At 29.6% G+C, this 24104-nt stretch overlaps 1 protein-coding gene across 1 annotated transcript in view; it reads right to left on the reverse strand.

Annotated features, from left to right (window-relative positions):
* Positions 1-623: 623 nt before the first annotated feature.
* LOC129988326 (tetratricopeptide repeat protein 14-like) overlaps positions 624-24104 on the reverse strand; it is a 54131-nt gene continuing 30650 nt past the window's right edge. The window contains exons 11-16 of the mRNA XM_056096531.1: positions 22644-22763; positions 20324-20446; positions 17504-17609; positions 13001-13126; positions 7243-7301; positions 624-2564 (exon numbers count right to left, since the gene is read on the reverse strand). Of these exons, the coding sequence (XP_055952506.1) occupies positions 2372-2564; positions 7243-7301; positions 13001-13126; positions 17504-17609; positions 20324-20446; positions 22644-22763 (727 nt within the window). The 3' untranslated portion in view covers positions 624-2371. The remainder of the gene's footprint in view (positions 2565-7242; positions 7302-13000; positions 13127-17503; positions 17610-20323; positions 20447-22643; positions 22764-24104) is intronic.

The following is a 24104-nucleotide window of genomic DNA, read 5'->3' on the forward strand; positions in this document are numbered from 1 at the left end:
CTTATCTATTACTTAAAAAAAATGTAAACGTGTGTTTTATTTGCTTTGTGATTGGTAGATAGCGAGTCACTTGACCCATGATTTATAAAGTGCTATAATTTATACCCTATAATTTATAAAGTGCGAAATTGTTTTAAGATATTTAAAAGTTCCCCCACAAAAAAATGCCATATAACAAAAATATATACTAACTGATAATAAAACAGAATATATGTTAATATTAGATTCTAAAACACATTGGAACAGTTTACTCCTAATGATTGAACGATTTTTGAAACTGAGAAATCCAATCCAAAAAGCAACAATCAACTTAAACCTTCAAATTAATTTTTCAGATAGTGATTCGACTTAACATCCAGAGCTGTATCAGCTCTACTTGCAATAAAACTGGCTTTTGAAGCATTTTGTCGGAGAGATTCTAACTTATTAACAGCTAATGCAACATTAAATTTGATGTTGCAGTCACTGAAAGAACAGCACACATCACTATCTGAAGAATTATATATTACATTGAAAAATCGCACAGAAGAAAGGCATACAGAAATAAAATATGTCTTACGGTATTTACATAATTACAATGATTTTAAAAATGAAAAAGAAGAAAAGAGATTAATCAATTCGAATCTGATCAAGTTTATAGTAAATTTTATTAAAATTTTTTACTCACAAACCTATTCACATTCAGAAGAATTCGATACAGTTATTGAAGATTATGATGACATTAATAGTGATATAAAAAAGGAATTGTCTCTTGAACAAAAATTAGAATTAGCGATGAATAAAAAAAAAATTTCAACAAACAGAATTACAATACAGAAATCAGCTATATCCGAAATCATCCGACGACAAATAGATTAATTTGAAGAGGGATTTAGTGGTAAATACTTGGAAAAAGTATATCACGCATTGCTAAGAGTATCACCAAATAACGTATATGCCGAAAGAGTGTTTTCGACAGCTAGTAATTTTTGCACAAAATTACGTTCCAGGCTTAATAACAGTACAATTGATGCATTATATTTTTTAAGATCACATTTCAAAAATTTGTAATAGTAGCCCAGACTGAATAGTGATATTTACACTTTTTTGGGATTTAAATAAATAAGATGTTCTTTTACTTTTTTGTGATTCTTTATATACTGTTATAATTTATAAGTTGCAAATTATTTTTTGTGATATTTACACTCTCTAATCAAACTGGCAAATAAAACAAAGAAACACATGTGTTTTCTTTCTTTTTCTAAAATTTCTACTACCTGTATTAAAAACCGGTATCCCGGTATTAAAATCTAAAAAAATACCGAATACCGGTATTGAACTTTTGGTCCGATATTGCAATCCCTACTCATAAGTAACCTAAATTTTTATATTTTAAATCCAAATGTAAAATTTTAAAATCTTTATCTTTTCAGAAAGTTGACATAAATCATTCAAATATCAACAGTCCAAACATTATTTCCATTATAAAAAAAACTTAAAAAATAAAATAATGCTTTTTTTTTTTACATTACAGTTACATAATCAACTATAACAAAAATAATTGAGAATTTTGGATTTGAAATTTTTGCTGGTACCGAGTTATTTTTGCAAGAACAGAAGTTGAACTCGGGATGGGAGTTAAAATAGATCAGGTGCTCGCAATCTAAGCCAAGTTCTGGTGGAACTGCAGATTTGATATCTCTAAATATGAAATATCAGTTGTGTGTTCATGGGCTACCCAAATATTAACCCTGAACTCTGCCTCTCTTGCTTTTTGATTCATTTTCTGTCTTTTTTCCCCCATTTTTGTCTGTTAATGAACTCTCGGAGTGAAAAAGTAAGCGAATTAGAGAAAAAAAAAAAAAAAAAAAGGAAAACACAACTTTAAAACAGTAATTTCAAGCAGTACTGTAGATCTACAACCCTAATAAACAAGCTGCAAAAAAAAAAAAAAAGTAAATTGGTAACATGATTTTTAATTAAAAAATTTACAGAAAGGATAAAAAAAAACCCACATATATGAAACAACAAAAATATTTGATACAATACATGATTTGCAATATTGGATACAAAAATATGGCTTTATGACTGTATACAATGTGAAAAACAACCATAATTTACAAATGAAATCAAGCACATAATATATTTTAAAAAAAATGGAGCATACCACAGAGATCTTCAGTAATTAAAAAGTTCAAATAATAACTACTTAATTCATCCTGCTTTCAACAAATATATATATATAAAAGAAAAAACATGCCCGAGAATGGGGAAAAAATCATTCTCATGGTCTATTTTGATATAAATGTTAGTGATAAATCAGAGGTGAATTAAATATAGACGAATTATTTGGATGATTTTGTTTTGAATGACTTTTTCAAACGCTTTACGTTCAAGGGTTATTTCTTGGAGGAAAAGGTCTTCGAAACGCTGCGGGGCTTGGCTTGTGGAAAATCGGTCTTCTGGAAGTAGTGGTAGGGATTGGTTGACTATTGGTCACTGTCCCCACTGCTAAGGTTCGTTTACGGCGCACAGTATTACGCCGCTGGTCACGCCTCCGCTTTTCTCTTCGTTGCTTCTTATACCTAATAGAACAACATTAGAATACAGATAAAAAGCAGCATAAAATATATTTACATACCAAATGGGCAAAAAGTCGGTAAAAATTCTAAAAATCCATAAAACCTGTAAAATTAAGCAAAAAAAAAAAAATGATTTGCAGATTTAGCACCGATAAATCACGGGATTTTTTTTTAGGTAAGAAAAAATAATTCAAAAAACAACCGATAGATGGCGTTTCGTACATAAGACAAAGAACAGACACGCAAATAACAAAAATAATGTTATCAAATCTTTTATTATTGCAATAAGTGTCAACATGTCCACCGCCACAAGCGTTTACCCATTGCAGGCATGTCCCAAATCCAGCAACGGGAGAGTGCAGCATGTCCGTTTGTATACACGATATCTCTCGGCGGATTGAATCTTTAAATTCCGACAGATTGGATGGACGGGATTGATACACCCGGGATTTTAAATTTCCCCATAGTCAAAAGTCAACTGGTGTCATATCTGGTAACCGAGAAAGCCATGGAAACTTTTCTCTCTTTCCCGAACATCTATATCAGGAATTCCTTGACTGGAATGGCAGTGTGATTTGTTGCTCCATCTTGCATAAACATTACAGCAAAAAGCGCATCTTTTTCACGCAAACATAAAACAACCGTTTCACGTAGAAGCATTAAATAACGCTGAACATTTATTGTCACCGTTTTCCACCCATTTACAGGACACTGTGGTTCAAAGAAAGGTTTTGTGATGAGAGAACCTGTGAACCCACACCACACTACGATTTTGGGGGGAATGCAGAGGTTTTATCTCAGTGTACCCTCGTGGAGTTGAAGTCGCCCAGATGTGACAGTTATGTGTAATAACTTCGCCTTGGAGCGAAAAATGAGCTTCATCTGTCCACAAAATGTTAAAGGCAGAAAAGGGATATTCTTGAATTTTGGAGAGAGCCCACCTCGCAAATGCTTCTCTCTCTCTCTCTACAGAATTCGATGCTAAAAGTTCATGGCAAGACTGTAATTTGTTTGGATACTGATTAAGAACTCCATGAAGAATGTTGCGTATCGAGGATGGTAGTAATCCCAAGCGTCTGCCAGTTTCTCGTGCACTGCTAGTCCCTGCCGCGGTTTCGGAAGCTAATGTTTCCATTTCGGCTGCAGCGCGTCCCGAACGTGTCTGCATTAGACTTGGTCGGCCGGACCTTACACGATCTTCCAGCGATTCAGTCTTCTGAAATCGCTGAAAAAGCTTTATGATGCCTTCCATTGTTAAAGGTCCTTTCCCATTCTTCACATTTTTCTAAAAATCTGAATTTAAGCAGTACAACAGCCGCTGATTCCTGGTTCAGGTAAAACAGCTTCACCAACAAAGCTTTATCTTTTCCACATAGCATCCTTGTTTACATACATAGCATGCAACGGAGAACTGATTCTGGATCAAGAGCGTGAGTACAGGGTTAGCAGGAAATAAGTTACCCACTTCGGAGGAATCTATTGATCCAAATGAGATAAAATTTGAACTACAGATGATGCGCTTTACATTTATTAAATAAAAAAATAAATAAAAATAGTACAAAAACTCACCGTTAGGTGGCGTTGTAATACACATAAAACTATTTAATATGATTTATAATTGTTAAATAAAGTAAAATTAAAATTGCTCAATATGTCCTCCTTCATTTTCAACAATATGCTCTAATCGCAGAAACATATTTTCTATAGATGACCGGAGTGAGTCTACTGGAATATTAAGAATATGACGCCGAATGTTGTCCTTCAGATCTGGTAGAGATGGTGGCCTCTGACGGTAGATCTTGTTCTTCAAATAACCCCGCAACCAAAAGGCGCAAGGGGTCATGACTGGCGAGCGAGGAGGCTATGCTATTGGAAAATGATGGCTGATAACTCGTGCTTCTGTGAAATGCTGTATTAACAATCGCTTTACACGACGATCAATGTGAGGTGGTTCACCATCCTGCATGAAAATGATGTCTTGAAGGCATCCACGCTGTAGAAGAGTTGGCATTACAATATCCCTCAGCATATCATTGTACCGTTGTCCTGTGACCTAACAGATTTGGATTCCATTTGAATTATCTCGTCAAAGAAATACGGTCCAATGATAAAGGTAGCTGTAAAACGACACCATATTGTCACTTTTTCAGGATGCAAGGGTTGTTCCTGGATAATGTAAGGGTTTTCCTCTGCCCAAATTCGGCAGTGGGTGTTAACTTGCCCACTGAGGCAAAAGTGAATCTCACCACTCCACAGAATGTTCCATGGCCAAGTTGTGTCAACCATCATTCGAGCAAGGAACTGAAGTGCAAAATTTTTAAATCCCCGTCCTGCAACAGGTGCACAGATGATTTTCTATGGATAAAAATGAAAAATCTGCAGTATGATTTTTTGTTTAGATGAATAGGACATATCCAGAACACGGGAAACAACTGGCAAACTCATACTATTATGCGGCGACTGATTGCGGGCTTCAACAAGCACGGTCGTAACATTTTCGACGATGGAAGACGAGATATTTTTTTCGTCCTCTACCTGGAAGAATGCCAAGTTGCCCAGTTTTATCTTGCGTAGGGCACCTGGAGACATTGGACCTCTTCGTATCTGCTTCATACGATGAAATTCCTTTAGAGCTGCAACGGAGTTTTGTTGGTCCTGGTAGAACAATTTCACCAACAGTGCTTTTTCTTACAACGTAGGCATGACGAACAGAGAAGAAACTAATGTTCGTGCAGAATCCACCTTCATTTTATCCAAAGAAAAATGGTAATATACTTGCGTTGTAATGCAAATTATGTTTCATATTTTCAATATATGCAAATAAATGCCATTTGTGTTACAGCGCCATCTATTGGTGAATTTTTGTACTAATTTTTTAAAATTAATAAGTGTAAAGTGCATCTGAATAAACTGTAGTTCAAATTTTATCTTGTTTGGACCAATAGAATGCATTTTATAGCCCTCTGAAGAGAATAACTTATTTCTTGCTAACCTGTATTTATAATCGCCTGTCTCATTGGCATATTTCCAACTAAGTCGTCATACCGAAGCTACCTATCGGCTGTTTTTTGAATTTTTTTTCTTACTTAAAGAATCCTGTGACTTATCCATGCTACATCTGCAAACCGGTTTTTTTTTTTTTTTTGCTCAATTTTGCGGGTTTTATGAATTTTTAGTTTTTACGGACTTTTTGCCCAGCCGGTATAGTATTAAACTTCATTTAATATGATCCTACGCTTGATTTTTTTCATTTTAGTAATAATAGGGGAAGATTTGTTTATATGTACAGATATAAAGCTTATTTGATTAAAAAATAAGTAATTAGAATCAGAAATAATTAACAGGAAAAAAAGGTGGGAAAAAAACAACAAAGGAATGATTTGTATCAATAATATTTGGGCATTCATTGGGTTAAGGGAATTAAGATTTTAAAAAAAATCCACAGTATTATTGAACTAGCCATTTTTGGTGACCAGCTAGTTTATTGGGAATACTGGTTATATTTAATTTCAATTAAATCGTTTAAGACATAATTTCTTGTGAATAATTTCGTTAAAATGTGAGACATTAAAACCATATTGTTTTAGCAGTCTTATATCTTTTCTATTCATTATACATACGTGAACGTTTTTAACAGACAGACTTGCCCTATGAAATCACACCATTATTAAAAATGTAAATGCTTGGTTCGTCTATCTTTTAAATTTCATGGCATTGTAATTTCATTTTTTTATATTCATCTTGCAAACTGCAGAAATATTAAAAAAATAAATAAAAATAAAATAAATAAATAAATCTTTTTCTTTAATTTTCAGCAATGGACTGAAAATCACACGATTAAATATATGATGAAACAATGAAAACAATTTGGATTTCACATTCTTTTGTGAGTACTAGAGCAATCTAGATTCATCTAAACATACAGCTAAGCTACCAGATTTGAATTAAAATATGTTGAATAACCACTACATCTGCAAAATCACTATCATGTGATTCAATTGCGATCACAATTGAATTAAAAAACAAAAAGAATTTTTATGAGTTTTAAAGACAAAGTTGAGTTTTGAACAGACATAAAAGTTCAAAAAAGCAAGACAACCAAATGTTTAAGGTTGACAATTTCATAGGTCCTTTTTCGTAAAATAATGAAATATTTGCGAGCAAGATCAAATAGTAAATATCGATGTTGCGGTGGGACATGAATGTGCTGAAAAAAACCCCTCCAATGAATGCCAAAAGAAGTCAATCATTGGATACTTTGAAACTCAGCATGCAACATTGTTTGGCAAATTAAAAAAACAATAAATACATCCACAAATTTTGCTATTTTTTAAATATATACATAGCCCAGATATAAGAGCTTTTTTTCTTTTCCTTTGATATCATAAAAATACAGTCGATTTTACCCAATTCAGTTACTGTTATCAAAATTCTTAAGTTTAGAAATGGTGACATTAAGTGAAATTTACAGTAGTATAAATCTCAATTACTAATTCTAAACATTTGTTTTTCATTTATTGCTATAAAAATTCATTATCAAGGGAAGAAGAAATTAAAAAAAAAGTTTATGAGAGAAGTATAAATGAATAAATAAATAAATATTCCAACTTTTTAATATTATAGAAATATTTTAAATCTGGGATGTAAATAAAATGAATATATTATTTTAATGAATACATACTGTTTTATAAGTCTTGCTTTATCCACTCTTAGTGAAATTCTATTATATATAGGAAGCACCTGAAGAGATACATTTCAGTTAGGAGGAATTTTTCATCAAAAAGAAATCAGCATATAAAAATTAATAAAGATAATATGCATATGATAATGTAGATACTAAAAAAATTAACACAGTCTATTTTCCATGCAATTTTATTGCATACATATTTTAAAAGAATGACAAAATAATGGGGGAAAAAACTGAAATTTTAAAAGACATTTATTTGTTTGGATGGTTGAGTATTGATGTTTATCGGTGAATATTTAGGTTTGGTCATATTATGCTAAACACATGATAAAATACAAAACTCAAACATGACACAAGCTTGGGGGGGGGGGAATGATCTTCATAAATAATGAATTGTGCCACATAATAAACTACAAAAAGTAAAATAAATCTGATTAATTGAATAATATAATAAATTTGTGCCAAAAATGATTGAGATATTAAAATATTGCAGAATTACTATATAAAATATAACTAATGGCTGAGAAATGAATTACTTAAAATTTTGTGTTAAAATGAAAACTAAGGTAAAAATAACACTCAATTTTTTTTCTCAAAAATAGCACTCAAACTGTTGTTTTTCTTCATTTTCAAAATTCTTTTATTACTTTCTTCCTTTAAAGGAAGGTTGTTCTTTATCCCCCCCCCCCCCTTTCATCAATGTTTTTTTTTTTTTTCACTATCAAATTTTACCTGTTCACACACTGTTATCAACAGCACCATGAAAAAAAAATATTCAACAGTAAACTGATCTTTGCTCATCATTTTGTACTTTACAGTCTGAATTCAAAAATATGTTACAATATACATTCTTCTTAATATTTTATCTCTTAGGTCTGACATTATATTGAAAGTATCTTTATCTTGAGAACCATGAAAGTGTGGTGAAAGTTTATAAGCCAGTTAACAGCTACACTACACGAGCAATTGCTTTTGTATTGTGGTCATGTTACTAGGGTGCGAACCACAAGGTCCCAGGTTCTATCTTCACTCGTACCAATTCGCCACAAAAGCATCTAAAATAGTTATTATAATTTCATCTTAATAAGATTGGAAAATTTTTTTAACAATTTTTTTTAAAAAAAACTTCTTTTATACAATCATTAAGATAATTTAATATTATAGATTAAGTTTCTATGCCAATAAACATTTTATTCAAACTTATATGATTTGTATCATTCATCACATCAATACTTAATTTTTTTTTTTAAATTTCTACCTTATAACTATTTCCTGTTTCATAAAACAAAATAAAAAAAAATCAACAAATAACTGTCTTTTTGTACTCCAAATAGCTTATGAATAAGTGGTTGTTTAGAGTGAAACGTGGACACATGTTTATAACTTCTTAATAACAACAATTGGAGTATTATATCTTTTCATCTCTTTCCATATTCTGTCATATTTTTTTAATGATAACGTCCCCAATATTTCTTTCATTTGTACTCTATCTACTGAATCAAAATTTTCATGCTTATAAATACAGCATATTGCATTTGGATAAATGACTTCCTGAGAAAGAGAAGAATAAGAGTGTGATACAATAGCCGTTTGTCTAGATACACGGATGTCTTTGCTGGTGTTCTGCAGGGTTCTGTCCTGAGTCTTCTACTCTTCCTGCTTTATATAAACGACATTCAACCAACCTTGACAATGAGACCAAAGTGGCCCATTATGCTGATGATATTGTGATTTGGCACAAGAACAGAGACATCAACAACTCAGAAAGGGCTTTTCAGAATTCCCTCAATGGTATCATCAAGGATGAGAGATCTAAAGCTAAAGGTTAATGCTGAAAAAACCACCCTTTGCGTCTTCTCAACAGATAGAAAGCACAGGGGTCAAATTGATCCAAAATTATATATTGAAGGACAATATATTATGAAAACATCTAACCCTAAATATCTGGGAATAACTCTAGATACCGAATTGAGATTCACTGAGCATGTGAAGACAGTTTTCGAAAGAGCTCTAAAAAAAACTGAAAATCATCAGAAGTCTTTGCGGCACTGACTGGGGAGCTTCTCCCACAACCTTAAAGACCACATATGCCTCACTCATTAGACCCATTATGGAATATGCTTCTCTGATCTGGGCGCATGCCTCTGATACAGCCCTAAACAAGTTAGAAAGCGTACAAGCGAGAGCTGCAAAGATAATAACCGGTGCACTGTCTTCCACCAACAATGGTAAGATAATCAGAGAGTGTGGTCTAGAAAGTCTTCAAAAGAGAAGGAAAGTAAATATGATTAAGTTCACCAACAAAGTAAACACCTGAACATATTTCTTGCATTACCTTTGAAGAATGGAATGCCAGGACAAGACCGAAAAGATCTTCACCCATGCAATATGATAGAGATATCAGGGCAAGTGTAGGCCTTGAGCACAACAAATATGTCATTCTACAAGAACCAATCTCCTTCAAAAAGCTTCCACTGAACACAAATATTCACACTGACCTCTTGGAGCCATGCAATAAAAATGAAAACAATGATATCATTAAAGAAAAGGGTCTCAAGACCATTGAACAGTTTCCAAAAGAGAACTTTGTACATGCATATACAGATAGTACCTCTGATAAAACTATCACCAATGGGGGCTCCGGAGTGTTTTTAACTACTTTAAGTAATAACCCTCAACAAGGTAAATTTGGAGCAGGAACTATAGCCTCTAACTTCACCTGCAAGCTACGGGCAATTTTGGAGGCCCTTAATATGTATAAAGCCCTTCACACCTTTGAGCAAGCAAAGGGCCTTATTATCTTCTGCGACTCGAAAGCTGCCCTCCAAGCAATTTTAAAAGGGGACTCTTCTATCACCCAAAAAACCATCTCAAATCTTCAGGATTTAAACAAAACCTGTACTCTACAGGGGTTACCTGCACACGTTGCCATTGCAGGCAATGAAAATGCAGATAAATTAGTCAAGGAAGCCAGAAATCTCAATATTAACGACTATAATGTTTCCATTCAAGAAGCAAATGCAATAGCTAAATCTAAACTAAGAGAAAAATTAATAGCAACGAAACACTTGATTTGTAATATAAATGCTGATAGATCCACTACAGAAACTATAGCCAGGCTGAGAACCAAAAACCAAAGAGGCACGAAGATTCACAGAGAGGGCAGGAGAGTCTACAGGAACTGTGATAACTGCCCAGATACGCAGCTGACACCAGGCCATATCTTTGAGCGTCCAGCTATGAGTGTTAATCTGAGAGAAATGGGAGTCTTACCATCATTGAATGATGATAACATCAAGCAAATTGCAGAAGCAGTAATCAGAACTCGTGGATACATTTGATTCGGCTATGTCATAGACATGACAAAAAAAAAAAAAAAAAAAGATATTGTAGAAAATACACAGTTTTATGACTGCTATTAAGGAGTGCATCATACAAATGAATCAAAGCTTCAATTAGGTGTAACATGTTCATTGGCGCATCATAACAGGATAATCGAAGATGGAAAACAACATTTATTGGATAAAATACTTCAAATTTAATATGAGCAATTTTCAATTAGCATTTTTCAATAAGAAAATTTCAATAACATTTTGCAATGTTAACTGAACATTTTATGTAATTAAAAAGTTCTCAAGCCTGTAATCAAAAGGCAAACAAAATGTTTTGCTGGCATTGAGGATATGATAGCAGGAGTTACTTCAATTTCCAAACAAATAAGAGACCTTTTCCTTCCTAATTCTAGTTTTAGCATTACTCTTTGTTCCCCTCATAACTCTGCAAAAGTCCATTGAAATAGACATAAGATTTTTCAAAGGAATTTTGTTGCTTCAAAAATAATTTGAATTGCCATTAAAACTGTTTTTGGAACTTACTATTACAACATTTAAAGATGCCAGATGTTCCATCACAACCCTATTTATGAAAGGAGAAAAATAATTTGCTAATATTGAAAGCACTATCATATTATTACTGCTTATGGTTTTATTTAAATTCAAGGTAAATTTCATTGTTTGCAAATTTTTCAAATTGTTTGCAAAAATGATTTTGCACCACCACATTTCATTTTGCAAGACATATAATTTTTACTTAATAAATAATGATTCAAATCTTTTTTCAGCTAAAATCTTGCTAACAATCATCAAAGCAGAAACCATTAAAAGTGGCAAATTATGTTCTGCAATAATAGCCAAAATTACGGATTCAGTATTTAAAATTCTATCACAGAGAAAGGCATCATTGGCACAGGTGTTAGATTTGTTCTTGATCAAGATGATGATTGATTGGAGAAGAATTGCTCGGTAAAGAATAATTCACATTCTTTGTAAGCATCTCTTCAATGTAATTTGTATTTATATGGACAGCTATTGCACCAAATCCATTTTTAACACAATTAACACAATAAATCACAAAACACTGTTCCACTGACATTAATCTTTTTATGCTTCTTCTTTATACTAAGGGACTATCAGTTTCTCTTCACAAAATTAAAATGTTTTTCTTTCATTTTTATCAATGTTTTATAATTTCGAAATTCAGAAACAACAGTCACTGTCCTAACAAAGGGATGCAAGGGAACAAAACCTAACTAAAAAGACATCTAAATAATTAACAAAGACAATTAATTTTAAGAAATTGCAACAAAAAATTGCTATCATCACAGAGAGTCCTCTCCGATTCTCAAAACTGTGTGTAATTACACTCTAGATATTTCCTTATTGGATGACATTAAAGGGGAGAATAAAAGCTATGTAATTGTCAAGCATTCCTCTCTGACTGAACTTATTATTCTCTTGAGAGCCAGAGAACGTGCACTTCTGAGAGATTGTAAAATCTGAGTGCTTGGAGAAATGCAGGCAGATTTGGTCAGATGACTACATAAGTTGAGAGAAGAAGCAATTGAAATTAGGAATCCTGGTTGATCATTAGATGAGTTGCAAATGATAAAAAATAGAATTTCAAGTTAAAAGAGCAATTAAGATGACTTCAAAGACAGAGACTATTTGTTTATGATGTAGGTATATTTATGCTGATAATTCACAATGGATTTAATAAGTTTGTTGTAGAACATGGGATTCGGATAAGTTAGAAATTTCTTGAAACCTTTGATATAAACGTTTTGATACTTTAAATTTTAAGGTCTTTATGTATGATGTACATGCATACATAACAAGGTGCATTTTGTCATTATATTAAGAAGCTTATTTTGAAATATCTATTCCAAAATGTAATCCCTCCTCCCCAATTTAATTCCACAAAAGAATAATACGGATAAAAATGAACATGTTTCCAGAATTTTTTTGTTAGACTTATGCTTCTTACACTTTCATCTTATCTTAAATTAATATATTTTATGTTTGCCTAAAGAACATACATAAAGAACAAAACGAAAAAGAAAATATCAATTGCCAAATATTTTTAAATATGTTTTATTATTAATCTATAAACTAACTGCATTTATGTGTTATTATTGAAAAGTAAATAAATAGAAATTTATCTTAGTCAAGAGAAATAAATTTAATGTTTTCAGATAACAATGCATTGGTGGCTTTATGTTAAATGCTTCACTGAGGAGAAAAATATATTCAAAAGTATCTTATAATTTATAATAATCAATATCAAAGATGGAAAAATTCAAACAATCTATAGTATACATGTAAAAGTATAACTTAAATGCAAATATTTAAATTAAATAACAGAAATGTTTAACATTAAAAAAGAAGAAGAAGAAAAAATTAAAATAAAGACTTACATCTTCTGGTGATGGCGGAATAAAGACTTTCACAGGTTGGGGATTAGTTTCATCTTCAGGACGAGTTTCATCTTCAGGACAAATTTCAATTACAGGAATATTTTCACCGTCAGAAAGAGTTTCATACTATAAAAGAATTTTTAAGATTAGAGACACAAAGTTGAAGCTACATTTGAAAGCAAAATCAGGAAATTGTTCACAGCGCATAATAACAAAATAACTGTTCCGAAGTTTGTAATAATCACAAATCTTGATTATTATCTCACCCTTTATACTCTTACATACGTATAATTTTATTAATATATATTTAAAGAAAATAGATAATGAAATAAATAATGTAGGTTTTTTTTCTGTACATTTCTTCATGTTAAGAGTGACAGTGAAAAATATACATTACTGATTGTAATTATTCCAGTAAGATTTAAATGTGATAATATGCTATGAGCCTTTTTAATCCGGGATCCATTTGAGGCCTGGCATTTTAAAACCAAAAGCAGTCGAAATTATAAATAGAAAGCACAGAACACAAGAAATATGATACTGAATAATGATTTAAAAGCAATATATTAGCTGTAAAACATGTGAATAGGAGTATAAAAATGGAAACAGTAATGTAAAATTTATTTAGATCCCTTTTTTTCTTTCTTACTAGTTATCTATGTAGAGTGGAGGAGAGACTTAAGTAAAAGAAAAAATGCAAAATGAAGTCATTAGTATTACAAAAAACTTACAGAACTGCTTTAAATGGAATTCCTAGACTTTGTTGTATATTGATTAAAAAAAAAAAAAAAAACTCCTGCCTGACAAGATTTTTAGTATAGTCAGCACCCAATGTGTGATAAAGTTTAGAAAGCAAGAATATCAAAACAGAAATTTATCTTGTTCAATTTTAACTTTGAGGTTACTATTTTTTTAAGCAAGAAAGAGCTTTCATTCATTAATTTTGATTTAAAATATTCTAGTCACAGAAAAATATGCCAATTTATTAGCCAATGAGTAGAACCAAAGAAACTCACAGAGCTGAAGAAGCTTTTAACTGTTTAGAAAATTATGAATTCTATTTTTAGGCTGTGTTCTTAACCAGCAGCAGTATGCAGATTGATGAATGCTATTGAAATGAACTACTTTCTGTGCTTGGGCTGGCAGTAGGAGGATTTTCCTTCACCAGAAACAAAAATGTAGGACAATTCATTCTGAAAATCAGTCTACTCTTTCTATAAATTCTACTCTACTATTTAAAACCTCCATGCCACTTTGACAAATAGGAGCTGGTACACTTCTTTATTGTGAATTCTTGGCTCATAGACAAAGTTAATTAAAGTAACCTATACTATCTGATCAAAATCAACCAACCACTTTCGAGTTCCTCCAGCAAGACTGAAGAAATTGTCCCTGATTTTAATTATGTACACAATATATATGATTTCACATTTTTCAATGAAGATTCGATCATGAATGAATTTAGGAGACTGATCAGAAATTGAGAAGAATTAAAAGTATTGGGCACACCCCATTTCTCAGAAAGCTGAAAATGATTTTCAATTTTCATCTATGATTTTGCTAAGTGTGTACAATACTTACATGAATTTTCATAAAAATGATACACACGTACGGGAAAAAATAAAAGATTTATCAAAAAATCGAAAGTTTTCCTGCTTGTGTTTTACTGTATATTTATAACACACATAGTTTTCAATCAAATTGTACGACACTTGCAGAGCATGTGACTACATGCTATCAATACATTATGTTTACAATTATAATAAATATTTTAAATACTCTAGGAAATATGATTGTTTGAATTAAATAAATTTTAACTGTACAAGCATAAAACATAGCATAATTACTTTCTTTATTAATATAAAGCCGTACACATAGGGAAATGTATGTGAAAATTTAAGTTGAATGCTGCTAATATTGAAAAAGATATTGGTATTGCAGAAGAACTGAATCTCAACACAGTCTCTAAAAGAAACTAATTGAAACATATTCTCTAAAAGAAGCTAAACGAAGAGAAATTTTCGGTAATAATATTTTTCAAACTTTGATCTTAGATTTGTTGTATTGAATTGCAGAATGGCTAGAAATATGTTAAATACATCTGCATATTCATAAATTAGGTATCTAATTTTTCTAACATTAAACTATGAATCATACACAGCAATACATTTTATCACATTAGTCCTTTTATTTGTACAAATATCTGAATTGTATACTAACATATGCTAGTAAATTAGAGATATCTGGACACCTTTAAATTTTATTTTCTCTTTAGATACTTTTATGGAATTTATTTATAAATGAAAACAATTATAAATTACATCATTTGAAAGGAAATGTGAAAGAAAGAATAAAAATAATAAAAATATATGATTCTAACAGAAAAAAATAGTAATTAACCATTGTGATACAAAATATAGCATTAGAAAAAAAAAAAAAAAAAAAGGAAAAGGTGGCAAAGAAAATGAGTTAGGTACATACACTCCTCAAAAAACTAATTATGACTTACATTTTTTTCCATGATTTTGTTTAGTGTGTGCACAATTTATACATGATTTCGTGTAGATTTTATTTTTAGGAATATACATATTATTTTTGAACCAAAAAGTTCCATGCATGTTTCTTGCTTATAACATACATATGAAGAGGTTGATTAATCCATAAATATTATTTATCATAATCTGACTCTATGTAAAGGTTTGGAAGCAATTACTTTACATTTATTATCAAAAATATAACTTTATTTTGCAACTGACAGAATCGCGTGCCTTGTCCCTGGGAGCTACTCTGCCTATCCTCTTCTTCCCGTTCTCTCTAGCGAGGAGGAAATGCTGAGTCATGCTGCGCCTCAATGCGATTGGATGATTAACGGAGATGAAACCCATGTCACACTTTGGCGCACTCTCTCCGAGAGAATTAGATCAAATTTTTCAAACTACTACACAGATGTTTACAGAAATACAGAAATTAGAGGAGCTGAATTCTAGTACAAATGAGGCAATTATTAAGAAGTATTAAGGTCATCTTGAAAGGCGCAATATTCATTTTCGTTAAGCAAAAATTTTACTTCCCCAGAAATTTTCTTTCGGAGATGGGCACTTTTGTAACTACATAATATAATTTTACATGTACAGTTTTTTCTGGCAATGCAAACATAATGTTCATAAAATTAATGTTAATTCAAAGCCTGAGTTTATTTTAAACAAAAAATAATGGAAATGGAAATGCACTACACCACAAACTATAATTTATTGGTTCAGTTTATGCAATCAAATAACATTCATTTAGATGCTTAATAAAAAACAAAATAAATTTAAGTGCATAATTCGAAATTGTCACAATATGAAATTTGCTTTAATTGAAGCAATAGAAAGTAATCCCTGTAAGTTTCTCTGAAGAATGGATTTGTTTATCGTTAACTTTGATTTTCATAGATGTAAAATATGAGTTATAAAAAAGCTTAGAAAAACATAAAAGATGAAATATTTCAAAAATATGTGTAAGGCTTGACAGAATTTTTTTTTAACATTCTTAATAAGTTTAAATGAATAAAATAATAGAATTTTAACTGTAATCAAAATAATTTTTACTGCTTGCTACAAAATTAAAAGAAAAAAAAAACAATAGAAATACCTTCATTAGAAGAAAATATTTTGTTTACAATTTGGCAATAAATGTTGGAAGCTTCCCCAGTTATTGAATATAAATTCATATTTCCGTCTTTTTGTATTTACATAGTGAGTTTTGGCATGTCTACTAAACAAAACAGGCTGATAGAAGAGCCCATGTGGATCATAAATCCTATAGCAACTTTATCTTTTATTATTTGCAAGTGATAGAAGTTAAAATGAATATGAATATTAAAATGAATAATATCAAGAAAAAAATCATAATTCAAAAAGTTTCTGAGAGTCCTATGCATAAAATCAACAAATATTTTGAAAAACCATGGAAATCTCATAAAATATTTAAAATCCAGCTTCGAGTACCGAATCCTTGGCAAAATGTAAAATCGTTAATACTGAATATTTAAACATTGTTCTAACTACAATTTGTCAAATTTATCAAAAATTTATACATTCAGTCAGTTTTTATTTTTCCCAATTTTAATTTTTTGTCCACTTTAAGTCTCTGTTTTAATTAAGTTCAAGAAAGAAAATTTTTACACAAATAAGAAAAGTGATATTTTCATTAAGTTTTAAATATAATAGAAAGAATTTGATAGGCATCTTTATATCTGAAAGAATTCATACTGGCAGATTTGCATCATTCCATTTATCCACCATCCAACCCCCCAACCCTCATATTTTTTGAGAAATATTTATTTCAAAGCTGCAACATGTGTACCATATTATCAAGTAATAATTGTATGTTAAATTTTATAATAGAGCTAGTCTATACACAAAAAGCAACTCACCATATACTTAAAATATTTTTGGATAAAATAGCAATTATGTTTAATGAATTAAAGAAAAAAAACTATTTAACAATTTAAAAAATTACTTTTGTTTTTGACAGCAATTCTTCAGCTTCACAGTTATCTGGATTATAATTCTTAGCTAAAAGCAGGGAATCACGCCACCTTGAATACTCCTTGTCACATAGATAACTGAAAAATAAAATGTAATTTCAATTAGAATTTATAAGAACAAATTTGAAATACAGAAACTTATAACTTTTCATATTAACGAGAACCTTAAAAGAAAAATAAGGTATTAAGGCATGGAAATTTATTTCCATATTGTAACTCATTATCTTTGGCTTTGTTAATAAACTATTAAGCAAGTCTGCCTTCAATCTAAAGAAAATCAAAAGACGATTTTTTACTTTTCTTTTTTAACTTATAATTATGTACTGTCTTTAATAAATATATAGATAGTTGCCAATAATTTTACATATTTATAAATCCTTTCTTTCTTCCTTTTGCATTTGGTCTTGTAGATGTAAAAAATTTACCCAAAGAGTTAAATTAAGGAATATAATTTAAAATAAGTTTAAAAAGGAACACAGAAAATTGTATACAGAGTGGGATTTCCTTTCAACATGCAAGATTCAATATTTTTAAAAATTATTACATTAAGTTATGCATTTTTTAAAAAATTTGAATAGTTAAGAATTTGAAATATATATAAGGAACAACAAAAGTATAGTTCTAATTTCAAAATCCTCTATAGAATAATTTTATTTAGTTTTTAGTAAAAATATGAAGCACAAGCTATGTGACTAATAATAGTTATCAATTATATATCGAGACCTCTTTAATTTTTAAATTTTTTTTTTTTTATAATTTCAGTTTTTTCTTACTCTTTCTTTTCTATGGAATCCTTAGAAAAATGATGGATATAAATAGAATAAGTGACCAGGGAATTTTTAGGATGGATCACCATTTTTTTAGTACTGAAGAATAAGATAAAAGAAATATTTATGTGACTTTGCAATTGTAACACAATTAGTTAGGATCCTTTTAAACTGAGAAACATTTTGACTGCCAGTGACCCAACAATTACATCACTTCCATAGATGTAATTAGTTTGCCGTTGATGGTTTGAAGGAAGATAACATATATTAATTTAGAAATTCAGAGGAAACTAGGTACTCCTGTCTGTCCACAATCCCACAAGCATTAATTATCTCAAATTAATTGAGAACTTCTATATAACTTTTTTCATATAAAATAAAACAAAAAATTGTATCAAATGGCAGTTAGAGATACTTTGCATAATACCTCAAGTTGTAAGCAGCAAAATATTTTACTTTAATGAATAGACTCTGGTCTCAACTGCTTTAATACTGGGGATCTGGTAATTAGTACGGAAGAAAGACATACTAAATGTAATTAATGAGTGGTTTAGAAACTTCCAATATTAAAAAAAAGTATAAAGGGAATGCTCAGATGCCCCATATACTCATTAACTACTGGATTATTAGAAATCAAGTTTTTCTATGTAGAAAATTTATTAATCCAAGAAAGCAAATTATTATAATTCATTTTTTAAAGGCAAATATTTTTTAGCAGAAAATATGGTTATTAAAACAAATAGAAAATGACACAAAAGTTATGATTTTTTTCTTTCTTTTTTTAAATCAATCGACTCTACAATAGATAGATATAACTAGTTTTTTTAATTTGCAGTAAAATCAAAATTTACTGTGGCATAGTTTACAATTTATATGATTAGATGCTGCTGCAGCTGGTTGAGTATGTGTTATATAAGATAAATCAATGCATGGAATAATGGTTTATAAATATTCAAGGTATCATTATCACTCTGAATGATAGCCATTAGATGAAGACTGGTCACAGCATTAAATAGCAATTTTGTTGGGATGACACCTTTTGATAATAAGTATTATTCAATAGTAAAGTTTAATAAAAAGCAATTATTTTTAAATATTTTAGGCTATTACTTCATTTTGTTATAAAACGTAAATAACACTGCAAATTTGGGCAAAATATCAGTTCATTAACATTTCATTTGAAATTAGTTTACAAATACTTTATTTTATAATGTTGCTTGTCATTTAGTCGCACAATCCTTATTTTCCTGACATCATACAAATATTTAATTACTGCTAATAGTTACTTATAATTAAATTAGCTATTATATACTTAATTACTTTGATTTAAATATTTCATTAATTATTGTATTATTTTAAAGCTAAATTAAGGAACTGTTTGCACATTGGTGATGTCTTGCCCTCCCATTGGAAAATTTCTGTCTCCACCCTGTAATTGCTTCTGACACTGTTGATTTCAAGAGTCTCTAAAGCCAAATGCTACAAAGTGCAATAATAGGAGACAAACAAGGTCATCTTATAAGAAATATTAATGAAAAACACAGATCTCTATGAAAGTTGAGTGAAGTAGCCTATATACATACACTGTACTTTGCAATGGTACTTCATCTTGTACATAAGCAATGGCACGATGCATGCTATAATATGAAGCAGTTTGCAGTACTCTTAGAACTCATGTGGCTTTCATGGCAATCTAGTTATTCATGTTCACTTGCATATCTTTGCAGCATTCAAACTATTTAATTCCAAAAGCGTAATAAAATACTAATAACTTAGTGGTATCGTTTGAGTCTACAAAACAGCTTTTAGAAATAATTTTCAATAAATGTGAAAACCACAAGTAGATATTGGCAACATGTGGAAAAAAAAACACATTAGGAATTTTTTTTCCTTAAATATTAAAAAACAACTCATGGTAATTTTTATTTATAAATTAAGCATTAAGGTTAGTAAAATATAGCAATATTATATTTATAAATAAAGTTTTCTGTCATATTTAAATAATTAAAACAATAAATAACTTACATCCTTGAAGCAGAGACTAACAACTCTGACATCTGTTTTCTTGCAGTCTCATTATCTGGATCTATCTTTAAGGCATCTTCTGTATCACGAAAAGCTTTCTTTAGTTTCCCCAAATTGGCATATCTAAGAAAATGTAGAGGTGAAATGAAAATGAGCCAGTTAAGTTTCAAAAACATGTGCAGTACAAGAATTTAATCCAAAATCTCTCAAACTATTCTTTTACTAATAATTTCTTCCATTTTGCATTTCTATTTAAATAAAAATAAATATTTAGTTACTGAAACTGCAAATTGCACTATTTTTTTAATCAATATGGCACAGCCATGAAGTCAAAAAATTAATATTTCTTTATAAGTAATTCTTCTGATCACAAGTAAACAATATTATCACTAAATTAAAATTATCATTCTAATTCAATACAGTGTCTAGAAAGGAATAATCTTTTTTGTATATTAATTAATTTTTATTTCCAAATTTTATTATTATTGAAATTGATCAGGATGCGTTGTGAGAAATTGTTGCAAAAATTAAACACTTTTTTTTTTTTTACTTTATAACAATGCATAGCTTTTACAGAACAAAAAAATTCGTCACAAAATTTATTTTGAATGTGTATTCTTTAAATTTAAATCTAACAAGACCAAAAATTTTGTATTTGATTTTCAGGTATGCACAACAAATAAGATTCGACATAGCTGGAATGAAAAATGTAAGTTTTCTCCTGTACCAACTCATAAAATTTATAATAAATTTTATTTGCAGCCTGAATGGGAAAAATCTGAAAAAATTAAAGCATCTAAAATTTTTGAAGATATGATTGAGAAGTTGTGAATCAGGCAAAGATAGAAACTAGGAATGTTGCTAAATTTTGAATAAATTTTTTTGTCATTAACTTTTTTTTTGGTTATTTGAATAAATTTATTTTCATATAGCTAATATACCAGTAATAAAATTAAAATCAAAGCTTTTTTTTATATATATATATATATTTGCACCAGCTACTTAGGAAAGTTATAGCAAGAGAAAAAATTATTGAGGCAAAATAAAATTCCACAAAAACAATAACATATCTATTAGTTACTAAAAATGGCAGGATCAATTTTTATAAATAAACCAGAAATGCCAACTTTTCTCTTCTCTATGGAAATCAAAAATGCTAAATAGATTTTCTTCAAATCTTTCTTACAAATACTGTGAAGCAAAAGGAAGTTTTTAGAGAAGAATTTGTGGCTTTTAATTAAATAGTTAATTTTATTAATTAAAAATCTATGTTTCCTTTGCACATGCATTGTACTGTGCCGTTAAACAACATGATGGAGTTCAAGCAAACTGAATTCAGAATGCTTAATAGAAGAGAAATATATTTTTTAAATAAAATTTATTCTATTTTATTCAAAATGAAATTAATTTGATAATTATTTTGAGATCCCTTTTATTTAACAATTAATTCCAAATTCAACTAACTGCTTTTAATGGTCGAAAGATAATGAAATTTTCTGTTAAAATTTTTGCTTTTATTTAAATTGCTATTCTCAATATTCAACTAAATATTTAATTCTTCAAAAATATTAATAACTTTCCTGCAGGCTTAAAAAATAATTTTTAAAGCTTTAAAAGGTTTATAATTTTTTTGAAAAACTTCTATTATTGAAACTTTTTGATGCAAAGAACAAAGACTTTCTAATTTGTAGAAAAAATATAATTGTAGATGATAAGATATTTCATGCATTATAATATTTAAAATAAAATAAGCTTTGATTTAAAAGTAAATTGTGCTCATGAATACATACATCATTTGCTCATGATTACATAGGGAATACAGTGAATGTAATTATTAAATACATTTTTACTTTTTCACATACTATATGGTTACAAAAAAGCTGTTGAAATTAAATCCTATAGCTTTCAAAAACTGGTATGATATGTAACATTTTCTATAAATATATGCTATTACAGTGAAGCAATTTAAGCTTTGTTAAAAAATACTGGCAATTAACAAAATTTTAATGACGTTTCTATGATAGTTAATTAAAGTCTCATTAGTAAAAAGGATAAAAATTTCATCCTGAGCAATACCGGGTATATTGATGTGCCGTACATTAATAAAAAAAATCAGGTATGAATAATAAAGAAAGCACAAAGAATAAATTGCAATGAATAGAAGCAGATTAAATTATATTTCTATGGCAGATTCAAAAAATGAAATTTGTAACATAATCATGTCAACAAAAACTTTACCCCCCACTTTTGAAAATATTATCTTGCAAATATATATTGATAAGAGTGTGATAATAAAATAATTTTTAATCGTAGCACTTACATTGTTCCTCTGGTAACACGAGCTTGAACACTATCTGGATTAATCATTAAGGCTTTATTAGCATAATAAAGTGCTTGAAACATATCACCAGTTCTAAAATATTCAAATGATTGGATCAATCTGAAATTAAACAAAGAGAAATACATATACATATGCAAATCATGAAATATACTTTAGATAATTTAACTATACATATTTATTTTTATATTTTATAATTAATTTACAAATGATCATATTGGTAGCTCATGTACAAAAATTGAATATAATTTTTATTACCAAAATGCTAGACAACATACTTTGGAATTGAAATAACCTTTATAATTATATAGAAAATATTCTACGCCGATTTATTCTTGTGTTCATGTGGCATAACGTAAAATCCGCTTACAAGGATTGTTTTAGCTCAAATATTCAAAATGGAAAATCATACAATTATTTCAATAGGAACATTCAATTAACAGTCAAAAAATTTATTCATTAGTCTTATACTTAATGGTAGCTAAATTTGTTTATTCACTTAATTCATAAGAAGCTTTTTAAAAAAAGTCTTACTACTGGCAAGTATTTGTGGAAAGAGATCTCATGAAACCAGGAACATCCGATGAGAAACAAGAACATTAACCGAATCTTCCAGAAACTTATATTTCATATAAATTCACTCAAATGCTGAAATCATAAACTTGATACATTTTCAAATCACTTTAGCTATAACTTGCGTAAAAAATACTGATTTTGAGAATCAATTACATTTCATTGATTCATGTGCATAAAAAATGCAAATAAAAATATTAATTCCTTCATTCAATTTGAATTTTAAGTGATTATAATAAGACATAAGAAAAATATTATATATATATATATATATATATATAGAGAGAGAGAGAGACAGATATATATATTTATACACAAGGTGTACATTTTAATTTTTTTTTATTTAGAACTTAATAGTATTTTAATACATTTATATACAACTAACTGCCCTGGACAACCAATTATATGGTGACAATTATTGAGCAATATGAAAATACACCTGATAACTTTTGAAATGTTGGTAAGAGTCAGCAAAAATTTGCCAGTTGAATGGAGGTATGTGGGATTTTACACTCTCTGTGGGAGTATACACACTGTTATTGTTGTTTTCGTTCATTTTTCATTGAAAATTTCGAAATACAGCATTTTTGAGCTTATAACAATTGTCAACTTCTATTATCTGAGGAATAATGGCTTGATTGCAGCTGAAAGTAAATTTGTGGCTGAGTACAAGTTTGAAACAACCAGTTAAAGCATGATAACAATATGATCAAAATTTTTTTTTTGAGAATTGGCGTTGTTCGTGCTATGTTTCATGACAAGTGCTGGTTGTTGAATCAATGTGGAAATGCTAGCAGATATGCAAAAAATATACGAATTGTGATACAAAATAACCCAAGGACACTGATCAGAACAGCTGCTTACCAGGTC

The sequence above is a fragment of the Argiope bruennichi genome, chromosome 10, assembly GCF_947563725.1.
Source record: "Argiope bruennichi chromosome 10, qqArgBrue1.1, whole genome shotgun sequence".
NCBI lineage: Eukaryota > Metazoa > Arthropoda > Arachnida > Araneae > Araneidae > Argiope > Argiope bruennichi.